The sequence below is a fragment of the Centropristis striata genome, chromosome 18 (assembly GCF_030273125.1).
Source record: "Centropristis striata isolate RG_2023a ecotype Rhode Island chromosome 18, C.striata_1.0, whole genome shotgun sequence".
NCBI classification, from domain to species: domain Eukaryota; kingdom Metazoa; phylum Chordata; class Actinopteri; order Perciformes; family Serranidae; genus Centropristis; species Centropristis striata.
Window position 1 is genome coordinate 14,444,278 of NC_081534.1, and position 22,628 is coordinate 14,466,905.

The window sequence follows — 22,628 nt, forward strand, 5'->3', positions numbered from 1 at the left end:
CTTCAGCGCAGAGTAGCAGACGCTTAAATTAAAGAGTAGTGGATTCATTTTTCTAAGAGGTACATTCATGCTGTTTGAGATGAATCACAGGTTTATTTTAAGCCCTGTTTCAACGACTAGCTGGTGGAGTTTCCGTGCATAACACACACACAGAGACACATCTGGAACCCTGAATGTCTAGTCATTCCAAGTTTACTTTGTCTTCCAGCTTCTTGACTCATTTCTTCCCATTTTTTATCATTTGAGTGCTGGTAGCTTTGAACCGTAAAACTCTTAAACTAAGCCCTCTAAACTAAGCCCTCACAGATCATAAAAGTACACATCAAAAGTGCTGTAATTTTAACCTGTATGTTGCTGCAGGCAAAAGCTGTACATCACACTCATCATCGGGAATTCACTGACACGTTTTTTTTTTCTTGCTATAAAAACACAAAAACATATGGCATGATGAAGGTTGGCCATGAGAAGAAGAAAGGGGATTTAACTTAACACACTGCCCTTTGGGATTTTCAGTACATCAGAGCCAGAACTACTAGTTACACATACAAATCAGCTCTCATAGCCACAGACACTCACATACATCTATCAGAGTCCACAAAATCTGAAATAAATCTTCACTGAATGTTTCACCTTCCAAATGTCTATCTGACTATCAATTACTCGCCCTTTGTTACCTTGAATTCTTGAAATTAACTTTGCTGTCCTCGCATGTCTCCACGGTAATCGAAGAATCCGAAAAAAGAGGAAATCCTTGATGAACTGAAGTAAATGGTAGCAATTTTTAACAAAAGCAGAACTCTGTCACGACATCCTTTTACACTTACACAACTCATGCAGTAAAATCAAAGTGTCTTGACACTTTCCCTAAAATCGTACTATTTGAGGACCTGCGGAACCATTCGAATCTGGCCAGAGGTCTGCCGCATGTCTTCCTTTCGTTCTCTCTGCCACTGTCAAATAAAGCTGAAAAATGCAAAAAATATAATCCAATAAAAGAATTGCACACTTTAAAAACAAAAAGTCTCTAGTGCACTACTCGTTCATGCAAGGCCTGCGCAAGCTTTGTTTATACTTGCGCCAGACACCAAATGTTAAGCAAGTGTTTTAAATAGTAAAAAAAAAGCATGCGTTTGGGAAAAAGTGAGCATCTGGCCTTATAAATTAAACTTTGATGACATTGCATGAGTTATGTGAGCGTTGGTAAACTGATGTTTTGCTGTTCTTAAAAGGTGACCGCTATTTACATCAATTCATCCATCATTTTCTCCATTTGCAGATTCTTCATTCGTCGTAGAGGCATGCGAGAAAAGTTTTTTTTTCAAAGATTCAAGGTCGTGCCGTGAGTAATTAATATACAAGTGATCACTTTGGGGGTGAAGTATTCCTTTAAACGCAGTTTCTAGCGCAGGTGTGACCTTGTTAAAAGTATTTTGTAGAAGAAAGAACAAGAGAAACAATTAACATTCAAATTTTCTCAGCATTAACTGCACTGAGAGTGTGTCTTGCAATCACCAGAATGTTTTGGGGTTATGCCGGCGCCACAGGAAGCCCGCTGGGGCCGTTTCTTAAAGATTCAAGTGTGTCTTCCCCACACCCTGTTGCCAGGCAACGGCAACTGTCAGACTAGATAACACAGACTTGAGGATGGAGATAGCAAAGTTTGGCCCTAGCTTGCTTGCTTATTTATTAATGTGTGAAAACAGGAGACTGGGCACTTCTATAAGGCTGTGTTAGAGTATACGCAATGGTACATTTTACAGCACAGAGAGCTCGCAGGCAGTCTGCGAATAAATCCATCTCTGACAGACAATGCATCTACCTCTGCACCGTGATTTGTTTCTAAAGAAATGTATGTTAAGCACTTTCACAAGAAAAAACAAGCAGATACTGAGCGCACTAATTGCCTAATAACAGCTCTGACAAATAGCTGCGCCTCTGTGTAAAGCTTCACTGAGGCAGAGACTAGAAAACGCTTAAGGCCAGGCAGCTCCGCACTTTCCAACAACATTTCTCTTTCGGATTAAGATGCTTTTCCAAGCAGGTGAAGTAAAAGAAAGGCCAAGAACATTCCTTCCATGTCACCCACCCCCCCTCCAGCCTCCACCACAATACTGCCCATTTACATGCAATAGTTTGGACTCTGGGAGGAATAACAGCACGAGAACTCAAGCCACCGTGGTCGTGATTCAAAGTGATGGGAGGCTGGCGTATCGACCGGACGACACAAAGACGAGCGAAAGGTCACCCAGGGTGGATGTGGTGGCATTTAAACAGCGTTTGGCGCACCACACAAGCGGACCAGTCGCTTCAGATCCAAAGCAGACTAACAGCAATGGATGCATTGTGACGGCTGAAGCCTTACCTGTTCATGGAGGCCAAGAAGTTGACTGTAGCGTACTCGACAGTGCAGCACGCCATTGACGTGGATGTTGTAGGCCTGTGGGAACAAATTAAAACATCAGAAGCTTGCATCGATCTGTCTGGAAGCTGAAAAGCTTGTAGGCCGTCAAGAAAATGTCTAAATAACAGAATTAAATATAGATTGATACATTTAGAAGGAAAGATAAGTAGATGAATATTAAATAATGTTTAAATACAGGCTTATTAAATGAAATACTTTTCAATGGGTTAATTAAAAAAAGCATTTCCTAAGGTGCCAGCTTAGTGCAGATATAAAACCACAAGCAGCAGCAGTTAATATCCTGCACCATAAACATGCAGTAAGTTTCACTACTGATTTTCTTCAAAACAACCTCAGTCTCCATCTCATCTCATCTTACAGAAGACTGTTTCCCATCTTGTTGTTTTCATTAGGAGGACCAAATAAATGAAGTGCGAATTGATTTCAATCAAACCCTCCTGACTTGCAAATTTCAATTTCCATTCAAAACAGCTACCCCTCGCCTTGCACAATGCAGACGCTAAGAAATACAGGAAGCAAAGATCACACAGGGAATCTTTAATTCCTTCCCCCTTGTTTGTTTTGACAGACAGACAAGAAAATATCACTCGATACTCCTCCGCAAAAGAAACACCACTTGGAATCAGCAGTCCAAATATCTGCTTGCCATCATGTTTGGAGCCAATCTCAGAAGATAAATCTAGTTTTCTTGTCAGATGCGTCATTAAGCGTTTGGAATGATGCTAAACCACACAAATAACAAAGTGATATTTTAGTTATGTCCTCAGGAAAAGTAAGATATCTTTGCTCAAATACAGGCTCGCTTACAGGACAGCACTCAAAGAATGTTGTTTTTCACAAGGTACCACAAGTCTGTTTCCGAATCTTTCTTCTTTTTTAGATAAAGTGGCTCAAACAACAACATGACACTGAAACTTTTCCACCACAGAATCTATTGACGGTAACTCATGGTCAAAGACTGCCAAGACTGCTTTGGCAAATATTGTGTGTAAAAACAATAGGCGGCTGCTATCACCTTCTAAAAAAAACCAATATGGGAGGATGATTGATCATCTTTCCTTCCTTTTTCCTGTCACAAGAACCTCCATTGCAGCTGTTTTTATTACATAATATGGAAGGGGGGATTTTTTTTTTTAAAGGCCTTGATTAGTTGTATAAACTTTGAACACCACTATTATGTTATTGATAATAATTCTCCTCGATCATGAACTTTCACCAGCAGCTCTGGCTGGGTATGACAGGAAGTACACTCTGTATGTTTGGGTGTCAAGGCACAAACTGTCAGTACTTTCTCCTTCTGTTTCAATGAATATTGTAGTCAACATGGTGAGTCGTCTGTCGAAACAAAAAAAAAGAAGAATCCAACCACAAACACTGACCACCTGACCATACAGTTGCTCATGCTTTTGCTGACCTACACAATCGATCAAAAACAAGCACAAACCAAAACTTCTAGAGCGAAAGAGGAAGCCTAAAGAATTTGGAGGAAGGCCAGTGAATTAACAGAAAGATGCATATGTAGGCAATGTCCAGGCAGGAAGGAAGAATGAGTATGCAGAATGCCTTGGCTCTGCTTGATAACACTAAAAAATAACCCAACATTTTTTTTAGGAATTGCAAGCAGTTCAAGTCAGGGACAACAACATTAACACTTTGATCTATTGCTCTTTCCTGCACACTTTTCTGCACACTAGCTCTAAAATTAAAATGCTGTACATTTTTTATTCTAGTTGGATCTTCAGTAGACCAAAAACATTTAGCCTTGAAGATCAAAATGTGAGTTTTTGACTTGACGAAGATTCATCTGGAAACAAAACTACTGCCCAATTAGTTTAGTGTTAGTGTCCAAGCATTACTCTTCTCATCATTGAAAATTTCCAACAGCCCCACACCTACATGTGATGTGCATATATGCTACTTCCTCTCACAGAATATGACATATGTGTAGGATGAAATCAATTTCAGGCAGAGGAATTCTAAGATATGTGCTTTATTGAACATGTTTTAATAATCATCTCAGAGTTTCAAGGGCTTGTTCAGACAGCCAGCCTAAATTTTTTTCTTTTTTTTTGCAAATCTAGATTGTATCCATATTGATAATATATTGTCTGGACAGCAGAAGAAAAAACACATGCATTTTTTTGCTAATCTGATCCAAACCACATTTGGAGGTGGTTTAAAATGTGATTCCAGTTGGATTTCTACAGATGCATCTCAGTCCAGATGTTCTGGCTGCTCAGACTGCAATTTCAAAGTGTCTTTTGCATCACTCACAACGACGATGTCAAATGGAGAGACAGAAGTCCATGGAGAATAACAGTCAGTGGACAGATGCAGAAATAAATCGATAGTGCAGCATGATAGGGTAATTGTTTGGAGGGTGAAACGACGGACCTCTAGGGCTGGGCGATATGACCTCAAATCAATATTGTGATTAATTGAACTATTATTTTGTTTTGTTTTTTCCCCCTCTTAGTTCACTGACTCTACTATAAATGTGTTCAACTATCAAAACTGGGATATTTTTTCCTAATGAAAGAGTGCATATGTTTGTGATTTTAAAGAAATTAAGGAAACACACATGCATGAACTATTTTGTGGTTATTTATTGAATATTTTGAACTGAAATCAAAGCATCGCTTGAAACAAAAACGTCATATTTTAAAAGTAGAAATCAACTTCTGGACAGGAAAATAATTAAAATAATTGTCACAGGGAAGATTACGTCAGTTAGTGGGACTGAATGTTGGCTTCGATTAATATATATATATATATATATATATATATATATATATATATTACTGGCAGATGCTGCAGTCACAATTACTCACAGCAGCACCAAAGTCTCTATTTTACTCAAACAAACATGCCAAATCATACTGTAAATATACCATGTGACCCACAGAGGAAAATACAAGTCAACCAGACAAGAGGAAGTGCGAGCACTCAAAAATAAAGACATTTCTGTCTGTGCTTGCACCATATTTTACAAACTGCAGCACTTGTTATTCTAAAAAGGCCGTGTGCAAACTCGGCAGATTCTGTGGCTTACTGGTTCCAAGGTACACAACCCATCTCTCAGCATTATAATCAAGCAAAGTCCCTTCCTGTGTGCTGGTTACAGGAAGGTCACAGTGACAGTCACAGGACTGCCAGCTGAGAGGTGAAAAACTGTCACTTTAAAGTTCCCACTGCAGCACAGAGCTCAGTCAGGTAGAAACAAGCCAGAGATGGCACCTGGAATTCAGAAATCTATTGACTTTCAACAGCAAGTGGATGGAAAACAAATTATTAAATGATTACCGCACATATAATGTTTATTGCTTTAACAAAAAAGCAAGTTTGTGTCCAAATCTAATCTAATCTAATTCTGTGCACTGAACACGCTGACAAGTTCAATATTAATGAAATTATTGAACGTTTTTTTTTCCCTCTTTGGAGCGCACAGAGTCAAAATGGAAAATAGTAATTCGCAGGTGTGTGACATTGAGAACAGTCAGTGTGATGTCACATGGAAATCAGATGTTGCAGATTTTATTTCAAAGCATCTGGTGAATACTCCAGTAGCTGCATTTTTCTCCTAAACATCCAATGCTATAACTTTTGAAATGAAAATTGTAGACCGAATATTCTTACAGGATCCAAGGTTATTTGTTGTTGCAGTGTTTGTTCATATCTACAATTGACAGGAAACGCACTTGAACCCAAGCTGTTTCCTAGCAACGTGACAAATTGTGTTCATAAGTATGGTTTATAGGCATTTAATGGACGCACAAGCAACACAAGAAAACAGGGAAGTATTTTGAGTATTCAGCAATTCATACCTAAGCACATGTATTCTCCCTACTGTGTCTGTGGCTGGTTTATGGAGGAATTTTGTGAAAGATCCCCAAAAGCTTAAAATGATTTATGCCGAGGATGCTTCACTACAGCAGTCCTTGACCAACCTCCATGAATTATCCTCTCTGAACACTACAGAGCATATCTGCCAATGTGTCGAGGTAACGCAAAGTGTAGCACCTGAAAAACCCAATGGCAATTCACAGTGCTTTACATAAAACAACATTAATGAAAAGGAGACACCTGAAGAGAATTTAAAAAAAAGAAATAAACACACAAGATGATGGAGCCACAATTTATTGCAGCTGTGGGCAAGGCTGCAATTGTCATTAGTTAGTTGGGGGACTTGACAATAACATTAAATCAATGTTGGCTGTAAATGAATAGGATTGTTGTGATATGTGGCACTTGTCAAAGCTAAAGGTTTTCAGCACTGACGCACACCTGTTAAACCAAAGACTCTGCTGTGTCTGAGGTGAAGATTAGGACAACACTCAAGTCTCTTTATGTGGCTTTGACAAGAAATGACAACATGTCAAATGGTGCCAACTTAAAGGGACAGTTCCCCCCCCCCAAAATCAAAGACACATATTTTTTTTTCTTGTTGTGAGCGGTTTCATGTGGGAACTATACTGAAAGTAAATAGTTCCCACATGAAACTGCTCACGATAAAGTCTGTGGATTATCTTGAGTAAACAGGTCATGTTTTCTGGAAAAGAAACATTGCTGTTGAGTTGGGGGTTTTTGTGCTTTGAGCCTCAAAAGCAGTTTGCAATGTAGTTTTATTCAAAAGAAGCCAGCCATCTCTCAAACACTCTGCAACTCACACCAAAAAACTAGATTGATAAATAGCAATACAGCAAAGAGGAAAATGTTATTTTTTTATTTCAGGGTGGACTGTCCCTTTAAGACACAACATAACAATGCAACACTTGGGGCCACATTACAATATCTAGCAGATAAAGTTCAATGCCAAATTTAATGTGGAATCATAAGGTTACTGTTGCTTTCAAGGTCCTTACAGACACAATCAGACCAGGCAGGATGTTTTAGAGGTCAAAAGACTTTCACTCAACTTCCTTCGCCATTTAATTTAAATAAATCAAGTGTAACCGCAAATCTAGATTGAATCCTTATAAATCAAAAGCATTACATGTGCAGCATTTTGAAGTCTACCTGAGGACATAACTGATTTTTTGATTGCACTGGGCAGTTTGGCCTATGATGCACCACTGCTCATGCTATCAGATCATTTATAACAGTAAACATAGGAACTCGTGCTGCATTGACATTAGCCCGACCTGTGGCCAGCTGAAGCCAGCCTTGAACACGGGCTACGTAAAAGCGGGTAAAACAAACACAGAAATTATCATGCTCACCACATAGCTTGATCCATTTTCTCCGGAACGAACCTCCGTTTCGGGTATGGAAAAATGCATTTTTAGCTCCAAACACAGCCTGCCACCACGGCTTACGATGGAGAAGAAGACACCACAGTTTCCCCACAAAGTCCACTGCAGTGACTGTCGGCGGTGACTACAGAGGAGGAGGAGGCTCTCACACGGTTTATCCACTGGTTTGTAAGTCCGGGGAAAGCGGTGCCAGGCTGGAGGAGACTGCTGACGACTTTATTATCTGGCAAACAACTCATGTACCAACTAGCATTCGCATAAAACTTCTCCCACGTCAGTGTAAAACTTTTCCCACTGCCGTTCCCGCAGCAGCCATGTTGCAAGTGTTAAGTAATTGCACCTTCACTGTGGACGTTAAAAATCCTTTTCATCCACTTTTAAATCATTCGTGCTAACTTAAATCCACCTACTGTAATATCTGAGTTTCAACGCATACAGGTAAATGTATTCACTAGCGTAACCAGATGAAGTTTCGGGATAAAAGGTGCAGTTGCTTCCTGCAAACCACCACAGCGTCGCAGAGCCCTTGGCAAACCTTTCGAAATATGAGGGGAGACAGTTGCACTTTCTGTGCTTTGGCTTGCTTTTCCTGTCTCCTACATATGCTGAAGAAAAATCTATACGGCGACGGAGGAAACTCATAGATAAATGTGCTAGAAATCGCAGAGAAAGCAGATGTACCAGGGCCGTCGGGCCATTATTCTGTGTTCAGTGTATCTAGTGGCCCATCAAGAGGCATTGCAACAATCCTTCTGGGCAAAACCATCTCGTTTTAAGCCGGGGTGGGCCACTCTACGCCGGTGACAAATAACCCAACACTTTGCATACTTTTTTCATCACATGTCTTACAATAAGATACATAACAATTTAAAATAATTGTATAAACATGCCACAAATATTTTGTTCCTCTATATTTGAATTTCACAAAATCGTCTAATCTGAACCCCTCTTTATTTGACGTGACCCACAGTGACAGTGAAAGCGCAGTCGAAATGCATTACAGTCAGAAAAATGCGTCGAGATTTTGTCAACAATTTTTTTAAATTTAAATTTTTAAACTTTTAATGTTACAACTTGCTTTGTCTGGTGGGATTTGCTGCAAAATATTTATTTTAAAATTAAAGGGGAAAAATGCTCGAATGGTTTGGCGGTTTTACAGCAGGATTTTTTTTTTTCTTGGATTAAAACGTTAAATTAAAGGTTTTTTTTGACTGGCTTCAAATTTTATTTGAACAATTATCTGCACAAATACACAAACCACATGCCTTACTGTATGCATTTACAAGCTGCTTTACTATTTATTACTATTTATCTTTTATTTACTAGCCAGGTAATCTTACGTAATATGCTCTAAATTGAGTTTATGCGTAATTGCAGCGCAAAAAAAATAAAATTGTGTTGGGCAAACTTCCGGTCACATGTCTGCTACAGTAGGATCATATGACTTCAGTCGATGAAAATGAAAGCTGGGTGCAGCCAGCTGGAACCTTTAGTGCTTATTTTGATCTTTAATTTATGTTTTTACGCAAGTTATGAGCTGACCGAGCTGCAGGTAAGACTTAGACTTGGTAATGATACTGCTTTAGTCTCTACCAGAATAATTAAATGGCACATTATCATTAAAAAGCAGCTTGTTTTGGTGGATGTACAGTAGGTTAAATGTAGGTAGCAGCGAGGATCCCCGGGGATATTGTTGTTTACAAACTCTGTTTTCGCTTCGTAATGATTTCGAATGGCAGGTATGTGAGCTCTGCAGTGGGACAGTCCGGAACGGCTCCGCAGTGGGCCGGTTCTGCTCCTTATCCGCTGGCCGGATAGACGGACGCTGCTGCCTGAGAAATGATAACACAAGCGACCCTGAATGCATCATCGGGTAGGACTTTAATGCCGCCTTCAGGGGCTATCGGAAATATTGTTATCACGTTTTAATACACCATGTTTAAAATTGCCTTTTGATAACAAGGTGTTGTTAGAGTCATGTAAATAGTATCAGTATATACGTTTTTTGCGTTTTCGTAAAAACAACTAAAAGATATGGAGAAATAGCTTATAAGTGTATACTTTTTCCTGTATATTGACATTTTATTCATTGTATTTTATTTGCTTTATTAATTATGTTTGTTTTGTGTTAGGTTAGGTCTAGTGTTTTTTTCTGCTTATTTGCTACATGTTCATCATAAAAAAAATAATAAAAAAAACACAAAATAAAAGTAAAAAATAATCTGCATGTATTTTTCTTGATTTTTTTAGTTATTTATTTCACTATTTATTTGCTGTTGTTTTTTTCTGTAATTTAATTCCTATATAGTCCTTTCTGTACTTTACTACTACTCTACTGTGTGTTTGTTGATGTTTCAACAAGGGTTTTTTGCTTGTGTCAGGTTGGATCTGTCTAATTGTTCGCTTACTCACGTGGAGGATCTTCAGGGAGCATCAACAGCTTTAATGATGTATGTACTACACTTTTATACCTGTTTACACAACATACAGTGGAGTGTACTCACAAAATACCAAAATATCCTGCCTAATTTATTTAGTGACTATAAGGTTATTTTTAAGGAAAATGTTGAATGTTGTTAGTATTTATAAGATTAGGAGTTAGAAAACTGTCTATTCCCATCTGCAAATAAAAGCTTTCATCTCTTACTGACAAACAATAAAAACACTTCTCTGGTAAATAAGTTACATCTCACATAAGTACATAATTAGAAAACTTCCAGTACAATGATTGTATGTTTTCATTATTTATTTTCGGGATCTATATAGAATCATTTGTCTTTGAAAAGTTTTTCACTTTCTAAACTTTTCCTTTGCAGGGATCTCTCGCTCAATCCCATTGTCAACATCAGTGACTCAGCATTTCAAGGATTTATGAAGTTAAATTACATGCAAGTATACAGTTACAAAAACTGGACTGTGACAGCTGCTCACAAGAATAAAGTGTTATTTCATTGTCACTCTATTTTTGTGTGTCTACAGGATTTTGCCACAAGACATATTTTGTCCGGGGGGAAACTCTTCTTGGGAAAAAGTGGAGGTCAAAGAAGGAAATCGTGTTTGTGACGGCCAGAAAGATATGTGCAACCAGACTGGACAGCTGTGTAAGTTCCCATCCGATACTCTCCACGTGAGATCTAAAAGTGCAGTAGCCTTCTGGTAATACATGACTGTTCATCTCATAATTACTCACAATTCTCAGCCATAAACTGCCCGGAGAACTCCCTCTGCGCCCCGTACGGCCCCGGCTTCTTCGAGTGCAGCTGTGCTGATAACTATCATGGATACAAGTGTCTTCGAGAGGTCAGCTCTGCAAGTGGCTGTATTTGAATCACCCACTTTATACACTTGAGTTTAACACTGATGCATGTTCATCTTTTGATTATTTAAAGTGATGTATTTATTTTCATTGTCAACAGGGAGAGTTCCCATTTCTCCAGGTGTTTGGGCCTCTTGGAGCATCCACGGTTGTGATCTCTTTCCTGCTGTGGGTCACCCAGAGACGTAAGGCCAAGTCACTTTGAGGCTGAAATGCATGTCGACTATTTTATCTGCAATGATCTACTGAGCTGAAACTGAAAGGGAAAATGCTGACACAAAGTCTGAGCCAGGCTTCTTTAAACATTATGTTTTATTCTACTTTTGTGTGGTAGCTATATTTTACTGTGTTGAATTTTAAAAACTGGCATTTATGATTTTTTTTCTTTTTTTTTTTAACTCTATCACAATTGAAACTTGAGAGAAAATTAATTTAAACATGTCGCTCCAAGTTTACATTTTTGGCAATACTCTAATACTACTTTAATAGTATTTTTTAAATGTATTTGACTGACAAAGTGTTAATGAAGAGGGTGTGTTTAAGAAAATTCTGAGGGTTTGTCACTGTTTACTGTGCCAAACATGCACAGAATGAGTATGAGTTTACATGATGGAACTACATGTCCTAATGCACATATGAGTAAGACTGACATGATACCAGACTTTAAGAATTCGATACAATAATAAATCTATATACAGTACAGGCCAAAAGTTTGGACACACACCTTGTCATTCAATGCGTTTTCTTTATTTTCATGACTATTTACATTGTAGATTCTCACTGAAGGCATCAAAACTATGAATGAACACATATGGAATTATGTACTTAACAAAAAAAGTGTGAAATAACTGAAAACATGTCTTGTATTTTAGATTCCTCAAAGTAACCACCCTTTGCTTACTAGAATATAAGACATGTTTTCAGTTATTTCACACTTTTTTGTTAAGTACATAATTCCACATGTGTTCATTAATAGTTTTGATGAATCTACAATGTAAATAGTCATGAAAATAAAGGAAACGCATTGAATGAGAAGGTGTGTCCAAACTTTTGCCCTGTACTGTATATATAAATAATATGATACTCCTCTTCAGATACATTAGAAAAAAGGTTCGAGGCACACAAGACAGGATCTTTTTTTTCCTTTTATGAAGAACTTGCATATGTAACATAACTCATCTGTAAAAATGTTACTATCAATTAAGATTTTCCTACGTGGGAGGCTGACTGATTATTTGTTGTTGCTTTAAGTATTGTTTTTGTTTTCTCTAATGTTGCTTCACTTGTAAACACCGTACAGTACTCCTTAAGGGTTATTTATACAAACCTTCAATACTTTGAATAATGCATAATTAATGGAAACCATATTGCTTTAAACTCTGCATTTTTGACAACCTTACATTTGACATTTGTAGAATTTGTCAAAATGTTTATTGCATGTTGAACATGTACTTCACTCAGAGTAAAAGTCAAGTCAGGTTCACTATGAATCATAATGTCTTTAAGATTTTCTGTATCAAGATGGATTCAAAAAGAGAGACAATGAGTTTTTAATGGTCAACTAAAATGTTGTTGAGTTGTCACCTGCTTTTATGAATTTATAACATATTGTATACTTTGACTTCAAGACTATTTGAAATGTTGTGCCTACTGCGGAGTTTCACTGAACTCACCTGCTGAAATGTGGAAAATGTCTCGATGTTGATGGTTGAGGGGTTTTGATGTTTCTTCCTGGAGTTTCAGGGTTCTAATAAAATATTAAAAACAATATATTTATTGCTTTGCTTGAGTTACCATCATGAAGCTAAGCACATATAAGCATTTGTGATTGAACAGCCAACCATTGCGTTAATAGTTACTGCAGAGGAAGAGACAGCTATGGATAAAATGCTGCTTCCTCCAACATTTTGTTTATGACTGAAAATTGTGCCAATATGAGATTTGAAGCACATAAGCATCATGTGTTGACTTTGTGGACAAAACAATAAAAAATTAGTTATTCTAGAGTTATTCTGCCAAAAAAATGTTTTACTACCTGGTTTATGTCGCGCTCTTCTTTATCCGGTCCAATTGATCAGGTCATAAAAACTCGTCGAAGGAATTTTATGGCTGACATAAATTCTTCAGAGATACTGCAGCCCCGACTGTAATTAGGGAACCATTTCTGGCCATTTTTAAATTGCATGCTGTGGCTGACAATGAGTGTGTGTTGTGAACCACAGTGGAATTGTTCTGCTCTAAATACTGGCAATTAAATGTTCTGTTGTAAAGAAACAGTTCACAACATGGAGCTATTAAAACATCTTGCCTATACCCAATATTAAAAAAGACAAAAGCAGCCTCCTCGTCCCCAGGGTAACAAATCTTTGTAATTATCCAATCCTACCATAAAAACACACATGGACTCGTTTTAAAAAGCGTATGCCATTTCAGATATATATTTATTGCATGCTAAAAGCACGATATTTTGTGTTGTGTGTAAGCATTCGAGACCACCGACTCCCACAGAGCAACAGCCTCTGAGCTGACGTGAGCAGGAGGTCGTTCACAGGTCCACGTTTTTGACTCGCAGCACCACGGGGACCGAGGTGCACGGGATCATTCCCAGATCTGTGATGACTAAGTCCACGAAATCGGGCGGCGTCACGTCGTACACCAGATTAAGCAGGCCGAGCGAGGGCACGTCCTGCCAGTGCTCCAGCTGGGTCTTTCCTTTACGCGTCACAATGAGGTCATCAGGGTCATCTGAAAGGCACACATGAAGATCAGTTCTCTCATCTAATATGCGTGAAAGGAATTTAAATCAATGCAGAGGTAAAAAAATTGAGCAAAAGCTGTATTTGAAGCAGGGCTCGAGACTAGCGGCGTCCCATTGTCCCGGGGAGGACAGAAAATGTGTTTGAGGCGAACAGAGACTTTCCCTAGTAGAAACAGTATCTACTCAGAAATTTTTTTTTGTTAATCTTGTATCTTTTAATGTGAATTTTAATTGGGCTATAAACAAGTATAAAACACACTGCAGAATTACTCCACTACAAGTAAAAGTCCTGCATTTAAAACTTACTTTGAAGTACCAGTATCAAAAATGTACGTAAAGTATTAAAAGTAAAAGTACTCAGAATGGACTCACTGAGATTGTTATATTCAAAAATATATTACATATTATTGGGTTATTACTTTTGATTACTTTTTTCTTTTTAATCAAGGTAATTTTAACTAGTCAATATACTGTTATGAGGTTTTATTTAAAAAATGCCTAATCCCTTTAAAGTTATCATGTTTTTTATGGTAAATCTTGACCTGAAAAGTAACTAAAGCTGGCAGATAAATGTAGTGGAATAAAAAGTTCAATATTTGCTTCAAAATGTAGTGAAGTAGAAGTATAAAGTCACATAAAATGGAAATACTCAAGTATAGTACCTCAAACTGTACTTAAGTAAAGTAATTGAGTAAATGTACTTAGTTAGAAAATAAAATAAATATAATGATTTATTTCCTCAACATTTTAATGATGTCTTTGTATGCCTCCAACTACTAAAGAAATAATTAAAGCAGCAACATTTTGAATTGAAGACAGATTCAATTAAACAGTTGCAGGACGCTGGGGAAAAAGTTAGTCTGGAGTCCTGATTAGAAATGAGGAAAAGAAATCAAGTCACTTAAAATAAAAAGACACAAATTCAACAAGCTACTGACTATGTTTTGCATACCTAGTTCATTGGACACGAAGGAATCAGTCTGCACCCTCTCACAAAACTTGTATGTCTCACAACACACCAGCACAGGCACGTTAAAGGCTTTGGCCACCAGAGCTATCTGTGATGTCCCCACACGAGACATGACGTAACCGTTGGCCAGCAGAGCGTGAGCACCAAGGAACACCTTCGATACCTGCGGTGGGGCAAGTTCAAGGCATTAATTTGACAATTTAGCATGTGTAGAACCTGATAATGTAATAAATTCCCGATAATGTAATATCCCCGATAATGTAATAAAAATCTTCAAGTGGTGACACTGAGTAGGCAACTCTAGCTCAAGAGCTCTAGCGCCACCAACAGGTCAAAGTTGAATGTTTATTAACTTTTGACCCGTTCATCCGTTTTTCACAAACGAGGTATCCATGACACACGAATGCATTCAACAGCTTCTTGAAATCTAAAGGTGCTTGGTGTTATACTTTATTAAATTATTGGTAAAAAGTGTATTACATTATTGGGAAATGCACTTTATTTTTATTACATTTTCAATGGACTCAAGGGCAGATTTTTATTACATTATCGGGGTTATTACATTATCGGGAATTTATTACATTATCAGGTTCTACAGCATGCTTTGGGTGAATATCAATGCCTTGCTCCAATGTGTGATTGTACCTCTGGAAGGATGTAAGAAACAGCAGAGATAAGGACATAGGTGCAGCTGATGCCTCTTCGGACGAGCCGCCTCAGGGCTTCCCGGCCCTCCAGTCGAGGCCTGCTGTCCACCACGATCACACGGAACTTCCTGTTCTTCTCAAAGGCCTCGCACAGGATGTGGTTGACCAGCGACGAACTGAGCAGAGGAAGATGGAAGTTGGTGATGTTAGAGAGGAATGTGGAAGGAAGGTGGGAGTTTAATGGTCGAGTCGAGAAAAGGGAAGAGAAAGTGTTTCAAAGTCTGGATACACGAGTGTTGCGTTATTTTCATGACAAACAATTCAGCGATTCCTGGCAACAGATGTGCAGTTTCTACAGCTGGAACGAAAACACAGCTATGACTGTTCAATATGATTTTTTTCCTTGCGTGTCAGCTTTAACAAGCTCACCATCCGTAGACTAGGATGACATCTCCGTCACTGATCTTTTCTATGGAGGACTTGGCGATAGCTTTAGCAGCAAGGTTGATCTTCTCATCAATGTAGCTATCGATGCAGCTCTGCAGCTTTTTCTTTGCCTAAACAGAGAAAGAGAGAATACATGAGGGAGGGAAGACATGGACACTCTAATCAGTAACATTAATCCATATGGAATATGTTCACTACAACATGTTGAGTTTATGGCTAAATTCTGTTTGACAATCACCTCTTCCTCTTTGCATTGACTAGGAATATTGGAGATCTCTTTCTTTATGTATTTGATGGCATTACCCATGCTGGCTGACAGAGGGCGACATTGATTCAAAAAACTGCAGAAAAATAAGACAAAAGAAGTGACAAATTAGGGGAACAGTTAGTAGTCACACTTAATCTCATTAGGACTAGTGATAATATCTTACTAAGTTACTACTAAAATAAAAACAATGTTTTTTACCTGATATAAGGTTTCAGCTTGTTGACCAAGTCTCTAGATAGCTCCTCATTTGGAGGCGTAGTATAGTCCCTTATTACCTAATGCAGGGGGAAAATACACTCGGTTTACTTGAAATCTGTCCACAATAAAAATTTAAAAAAAGATGTTAACCTCACAGAAGAGAAGTCAGTTACTGAAGGAAATGTGTTGGCATTACTGGCTGCTGAGAAGCTGACGCTGAGCTGCTCTGCTGGAAGGACAGCCTGCAGCTAAACATTACATTACTTGAAAAGCTGGAGACTGCAATGTATCGCTGGTTTAAATTTGTATGTGGGAGTTTGAAGCAGTAACATTTAAGGCTATGGAGGGGTGTGTCTCCATCTTGCACTTTCATTGAGAGAACCGAACAACTGAAATGATGCTTTGGTCTAAATACCAAAAGACTAATTAGTTTGTGCTCTCTACCTGTTTAAAGGCATGCAGCAGTGCGACAGAGCGAGCGTTGGATCCTGCCACAATTCCCTGTGAATACTGGAGACCCAGGCGAACAATAGCAGGGTGAATCACTGTGGAGGGAATGCTGCAACACATAGAAACAGTCAATAACAACAAGTCAGATTTAACCCTCTGAATCCCTTTTGGCACTGTAACTGTGTTATTATTAGGGATGTCAAGGGGTAAAAAAAATTTCCAGTAAATTTCATGAAACTTTCCATGGGAAGTTAAGCTGGGGAATTTTGGAAATATTCCAAATGTTGGGGTAATTTAAACTAACTGTATCATATCCAAACATTAATATCAACATTTTGTTTTGTCATAAGCAGACATCCATGCAAAATAGTACAATTAAAAAACATGACATTTCAAGGGATTTATTTGTAAGCAGAACTTTATCAAGTTTCAATTATAAAATATATAATCAATTCTTCCATAGAACAACAGAAACAAGTCGTACAATTCAGGATAGTGCACCGGCTTCACTGGTCAAAGGTTAGGCTGTCCAAAATTAGACCAGAGTTAAACCCTACCTGCGATAGATGCAAGAAAGCTCCTGCAACTCTACTACACACGTTTTGGACATGTCCAAAATTACACCACTTCTGGCGGTCAATTTTCAATACTCTCTAAAATATTAATGGAGCCGATAGATCCATCCCCTCTTACTGCTCTATTTGGTATCACCCCACAGGCTGTGAATTTAAATAATTCTAAGTCTAATGTGGTGGCCTTTTGCACACTACTGGCCAGACGACTGATTTTGTTCAGATGGAAAGACCCTCTTCCTCCTTCATACTCCCATTGGATTAGAGATACTATGCAACATCTGAAGCTAGAAAAAATAAGATACTCTCTCCAAGGGTCCGTTTTGAAATTCTATGCAACCTGGCAGCCTTTCTTGGATTTTGTGGACCAAATGGAAGCAGAAAATGTCATCCTGTAATACATGTTAACCTCTTACTTGTAGTCTCACATATGTTCTTTCTGTCTCCATTATTTTTGTTTACGTGACTCACCCTATCAACAAGTACATGAAATGACTGTCTTTGATTTAGCGGTACAGGTCTGGTGGATGGGAGGGTGGGCGGTGGCAACTAGGGATTAGTTACTGTTTGTATTATGTTTGTATTTTGTATAATGTGAAAATCTCAAATAAAAAGACCTTGTTCAAAAAGAACAACAAAAACATGATGTTGAGATAAATATTACCTATCCCAGACGTTCAAAAATGAAGTAAAACAATTTAATTCAACAATTTAACAAAAATAAACGCCCTGAAACTACTCTGGTTCTAACTCTCCATTGACAACAAAATGACCCACTGTACTATTTGGTATATTGTCAGTTTACCTGAGTTGCTGTGTTAGAGGGGCGTTGCGGCTGTACTGGTGGAGATGAGAAAACAGGCTGACTTTGTAACCGTAGTCCAACCGAAGCGGGATCTGAAATAGAGCAGACAGTCCACTGCCATCAATCCTCAGTAATTCACAGGTTACAACTGAGGTCATGAGGTCAACACACAGTCACAGCACAGACTAGGCAAAATCCAGTGATAAGAGTAGGTGAATTTCAATGGACCACAGTGTTGTAGGTAAACACAAAGAACAAAAAGAAACAATGAACATGTTAGCGACTTCTCAACTGAACACATCCCACTGACGCATCACCCCTGTCTCATTTGATTAAAAAAAAAATTGAATCCTTTACTTATCATGACTGAGTGGTTCTGGAGTACAATAACAACTACAGGTTAGCAAACAAAACTAGACGAAAGTCAATGGCACACATTAATGTTTCGGGGAAAGTCAGACCTTGGCATTTGTAGCAGCATTGCACCCTGGTGTCTGAAAGAAATGTTAGGTATGATCACATGCAGTTATGACTTCTGATTAACACACTGCCATTTTCTAACAATCTGTATTGTAGGACGGTTGGTGGTGTTTGGATTATCCGTAGTGATGACAACTCAGAAATTACTTTAATTTGAGAGGAAATGGAACAGATATTTGTAACCAATTTAATTAAGCACCTGAAGCCCACAACATGCAGTATTTGTCTTTTCACCTTTTTCTTTCAGTTCTTCTGAAATGACCACATCCCATTGATAATTTTAACACTCGCTTTTCAGTTTTCTCCAACATCTGTCATTGTTTGGTCTGCTTGACCTTTTGTGTCATGAGCTGACATTTTGGGTCCAGTGTGTCAAAGCTGTTTAAAAGCTTTTGATCGATTTATTATTATTTATTGAGTGATTTATTACAAACAGGGTCAATGAGAAGGTTGACCAGTTGAGCTTTTATGCAATTTATCGTATAAAACACATGAAATAATAGCCAAAAAAACTGAAAACACACCATGCCCAGCAGTGGTTTCCCCTGGGTGCAGGGTAGACTTCAGTTAATCCAACATATCAAAGTATCCAGCGCACACCAGGATACTCAAATAGACACTATTTTATTAATAAATGACATTTAAAAAATAAGGAGAAAACTACCCGTTTAGCACGGAGCACCACCAAATTCAATCTATGTTTTACATTATAATGTCTATATATTATATATATATATATATATATATATATATATATATATTTGCAGTATGTGTCTGATTAAAACAATCATCCAGTCAATTCTAAATTAGTGTTCATTCCCAAAAAGATTAGTAAGAATCATCACCATGCCTTGAGTCATTTTAAATGGTTTTTATGGTTCCTTCCTTTATAAAACAACACTTGCAAAGAAATTGGGATGTTGTGAAAAAGCATAAATAAAATATAAAACACACAATTTGCTAATCCTTTGTGACATATATTAAATTGAAAACTATACAAATATATATTATATTAAAACTGAAAACGTTTATTTTTGTATATATAAACACTGTGAATTTGATGCATTCTTTTTTTATTTATGTTTTACACTGTGTCCCAACTTTTTTTGAATCTAGGTTGTGCATAAGATCTAACCAAAAATGCTAAAACACACACACGAGGTGCTGTCTGGCAGAATACGCTCTTTATGTCAAGACAAACTGATCTGAATCAAACAAAGCATGCTTTCATGATTCAAGAGTTTTATTTATAGACGACACATGAAGTTACTAACCTGTTGTCTTTCCAGCTTCTTTGCGAGTTTCTTTAAAACTTCCGGGTTGTCCACTTGGATATGTTCTGGGAGCCTCTTCACCACTGGAAACACAAAAAAAATGTGACCCTCTCCACAGTATAAAATGCATCATTGTCATTAATTATGCCAAGCTCCGAGATTACCTGGCTGCAGCTCATTAGGCGGGGCTTTAGGTTTGCCCGGGGCGGCCGGCTGTCCCACGTCTCCCTTCTTGCCCTGCTTGGAGGCTCTCTCAGCCTCTTGCCGAGCTCTCCTCTCAGCTTTCAGGTCTGCTTTACTCTTAGCTGGCTTGTCTCCTTGGGCAGGAGTTTCTGAGGCAGGCACAGGAACGGGAGCAGGAGCGGGCACTGCTGAAGGAGCTGAGGGAGACAGCACGGTCAGGGTAAAAATATATATATATAAAGTTTATCAGTTTAACATAACATATAGTGTCTTTGTACAGTTTTCAATTGAATATATGCCACGAAGCATTATAGCTTTCGGTTTTTATTTATTCCAACTTCTTTGGACTCGTGGTTGTACAGCAACAGATCACAGTTAGAAAGAACATTTTCTTGGCAAATATCAGAGATGCAATCCTCTGCTCAACTGCACCAATCATCGGTGTTGTTAATATGCACCTTTCTGTGTGGGGGGTTGTGTTGGAGGCTGGGAAGGCGGAGCAGCTGAACTGACAGGCTTCTCTTCCTTCTTCTTCTCATCTTTTTTCTCTTTGTTTTTCTTCTGCTGTTTCTTCTCTTTCCTCAGCCGCTGCTTCTCCTCTTTGGTCAGCTCTTTGCCTTCCGTCTGTCAAGCAAGCGTGTCAAGAAAAAGGTCAACAAAAGAATTTAAAAAAATTACAACAGATGTTGTTCTAACCACACAAAAAAAAACCTCACTGCTGTAGGCGAATTTCAAATAATTCGAGTTTTGCTGGAGTTGTGGTGTGCTCCTGTGATCTCAATCTTTCAGTGTAAGGTGGTCATAAGATTCAGTCCAAGTTGTCTTAAGTAAGTCTATTTCCTATCTACATTACACTGAAATCAAACATTTTAATAGAATTGTAAGTTGTAAGCTTATGAAAAGACTGAAGTTCAATAATTTTCAAAAATGCAACCTCTCCAGCACCAAACAAGGAAAGAAAGAGAAACTGGAGGAGTTGTGGAGTCAACAAGACAATGGTATTACAAGTCACCCTTTAATTTGACATGTAGCTGATCCACCAACAATCACTTATTTCAGTAGAGAAATTTTAATTTAAAAAAGTAAATAAATACAAATGATTTTTTTTTAAACTGTCCTTTTATTCCCCCTGTTACAGCACAGCTAACCTTGGTAGCAAGTTTAAGCGACTAAATAAACAAATGTAAAGTTTGAACACAAATACAAAGGTTGTTTTTTCTTAATATATTCTATATTGGTGCAGAATTCACAAAAATACTGTCAGCATATAAGGTCTTTCCTCTTGAGTTACTAGAGTTGGACGTTTTTGCGAACATATGAAGTGTTAATAGCTCACACTGAATAAAGGGAGTTTAGGGTGAAATTTCCATCAGGAGCAGGATGGGAAATAATCTTTAAAGAAATCTAGTTGTAGCCTTGTAAATAGCGACCCTGTAATTTAAATATTTCAGCCTGTGCCTGAAAACACTACCTTTAGATACGAGAGGGTGTCAGAGTTTTAAAAGCCTTTCAGTCTTCTAGTGTTAGTGTTAGTGGTAGCCATAAGCCAAATATGTAGCCTTGTATGAAAGTGACGCAAAAATCCAGAAAATACCAACCTTTGCTCGTTCAATGTCCTCTTTCGATTCAGGTCCATCTGTAAAACAACCAGTGGATGAAAGCATGATTACATCAGATCACCGCACGCGTATTTTCTTTGTATAATAACAACAAGACCAGTGGGTTTTTTAGCCAACAGTCCTTTAGTGATAGTGATGTTGTTCGCTGGCAACATGTCACTGAAGTCGCTAGGTTTGCATCATGCTAACGACACCAGTCACAGAAGTGATTAGCTACCATCATCTGCACAGCACAGTGACCACTTAAAACAGCCATTTTAGTTGTTCTGTTAATTTTAAAAAAACAACTAAAAAGCTGATGCAATAACATGACGATGTCTGGCGTTAAACTACTGTCTAGCGCCATGGCTCCGTAGACTTGCTTCAGATGCTAACGTTAGCAGCACTAGCTTAGGAGAAATTAACTTTGCTACAAGCCAAACCAAACGACCACAAAACACGAAATATAACTGCTAGATATTTTCTCGCTGGGCTCGGAGTAAAGAAATAAGAAAAGACCTGGAAACAGTTATAAAGTCCAGCTGTTATACACTCCCGAACTCACCTGTCACTCCACTGTCAGCCATGTTTACGATGCTGCTGCACTTCCTCTGCTGCTGCACAAACTACAGCCCGCAAAACTGATACCGCCCCCGTGTGGACATATATAGTGCTGCTCTTCCAAATCACACTACAGATGATAAACAGACTGTATAAAATATAAAGGATAAAACATTTTAACTAATAGATCTCATCCATCCATTATCGTTAACTGCGTATCCGTACTCGGGTCGCGGGGGCCTGGAGCCTATCCCAGCTGTCATTGGGCGTGATAGATATCACCATGAAACTAATTTATCGCTTACATTAAGACAAATATTTTTCGAATTTTCAAATGTTATTAAGTAAGTGCCAATTTGCATATATTTCCATGACAAAAGTCTGGACATTGGATAAAGCAATGTTCAAAATGTTTGTGTTTTATTTT

The 22,628-nt window shown here is 38.2% G+C and overlaps 3 protein-coding genes across 4 annotated transcripts in view; 1 reads left to right on the forward strand and 2 right to left on the reverse strand.

Annotated features, from left to right (window-relative positions):
• snx17 (sorting nexin 17) overlaps positions 1-8,424 on the reverse strand; it is a 35,612-nt gene extending 27,188 nt beyond the window's left edge. Inside the window, exons 1-2 of the mRNA XM_059355657.1 lie at positions 7,642-8,424; positions 2,363-2,437 (exon numbers count right to left, since the gene is read on the reverse strand). Coding sequence (XP_059211640.1) covers positions 2,363-2,437; positions 7,642-7,701 — 135 coding nt within the window. The 5' untranslated portion in view covers positions 7,702-8,424. The remainder of the gene's footprint in view (positions 1-2,362; positions 2,438-7,641) is intronic.
• Positions 8,425-9,058: 634 nt separating this feature from the next.
• atraid (all-trans retinoic acid-induced differentiation factor) lies at positions 9,059-11,677 on the forward strand. The gene is made up of 7 exons (XM_059356512.1): positions 9,059-9,226; positions 9,414-9,547; positions 10,056-10,124; positions 10,491-10,562; positions 10,654-10,775; positions 10,874-10,974; positions 11,091-11,677. The coding sequence occupies exons 1-7, from the start codon at positions 9,128-9,130 to the stop codon at positions 11,193-11,195; spliced, it is 702 nt and encodes a 233-aa protein (XP_059212495.1). The 5' UTR covers positions 9,059-9,127; the 3' UTR covers positions 11,196-11,677.
• A 1,721-nt stretch (positions 11,678-13,398) lies between these two features.
• On the reverse strand, positions 13,399-22,323 carry eif2b4 (eukaryotic translation initiation factor 2B, subunit 4 delta). Of its 2 annotated transcripts, XM_059355677.1 has the most exons (13): positions 22,206-22,323; positions 21,641-21,678; positions 20,501-20,666; positions 20,024-20,239; positions 19,860-19,942; positions 18,106-18,197; positions 16,723-16,837; positions 16,279-16,355; positions 16,051-16,153; positions 15,795-15,922; positions 15,364-15,541; positions 14,701-14,881; positions 13,399-13,735 (listed from the first exon to the last, which is right to left on the reverse strand). In XM_059355677.1, exons 1-13 carry the CDS (start codon positions 22,225-22,227, stop codon positions 13,536-13,538), a joined length of 1,599 nt encoding a protein of 532 aa, XP_059211660.1. In that variant the 5' UTR covers positions 22,228-22,323; the 3' UTR covers positions 13,399-13,535. The 2 variants fall into 2 exon arrangements, with proteins under 2 accessions (XP_059211660.1, XP_059211659.1); XM_059355676.1 differs by lacking the exon at positions 22,206-22,323 and having other exon boundaries at positions 21,641-21,845.
• Between the last annotated feature and the right edge of the window lie 305 nt (positions 22,324-22,628).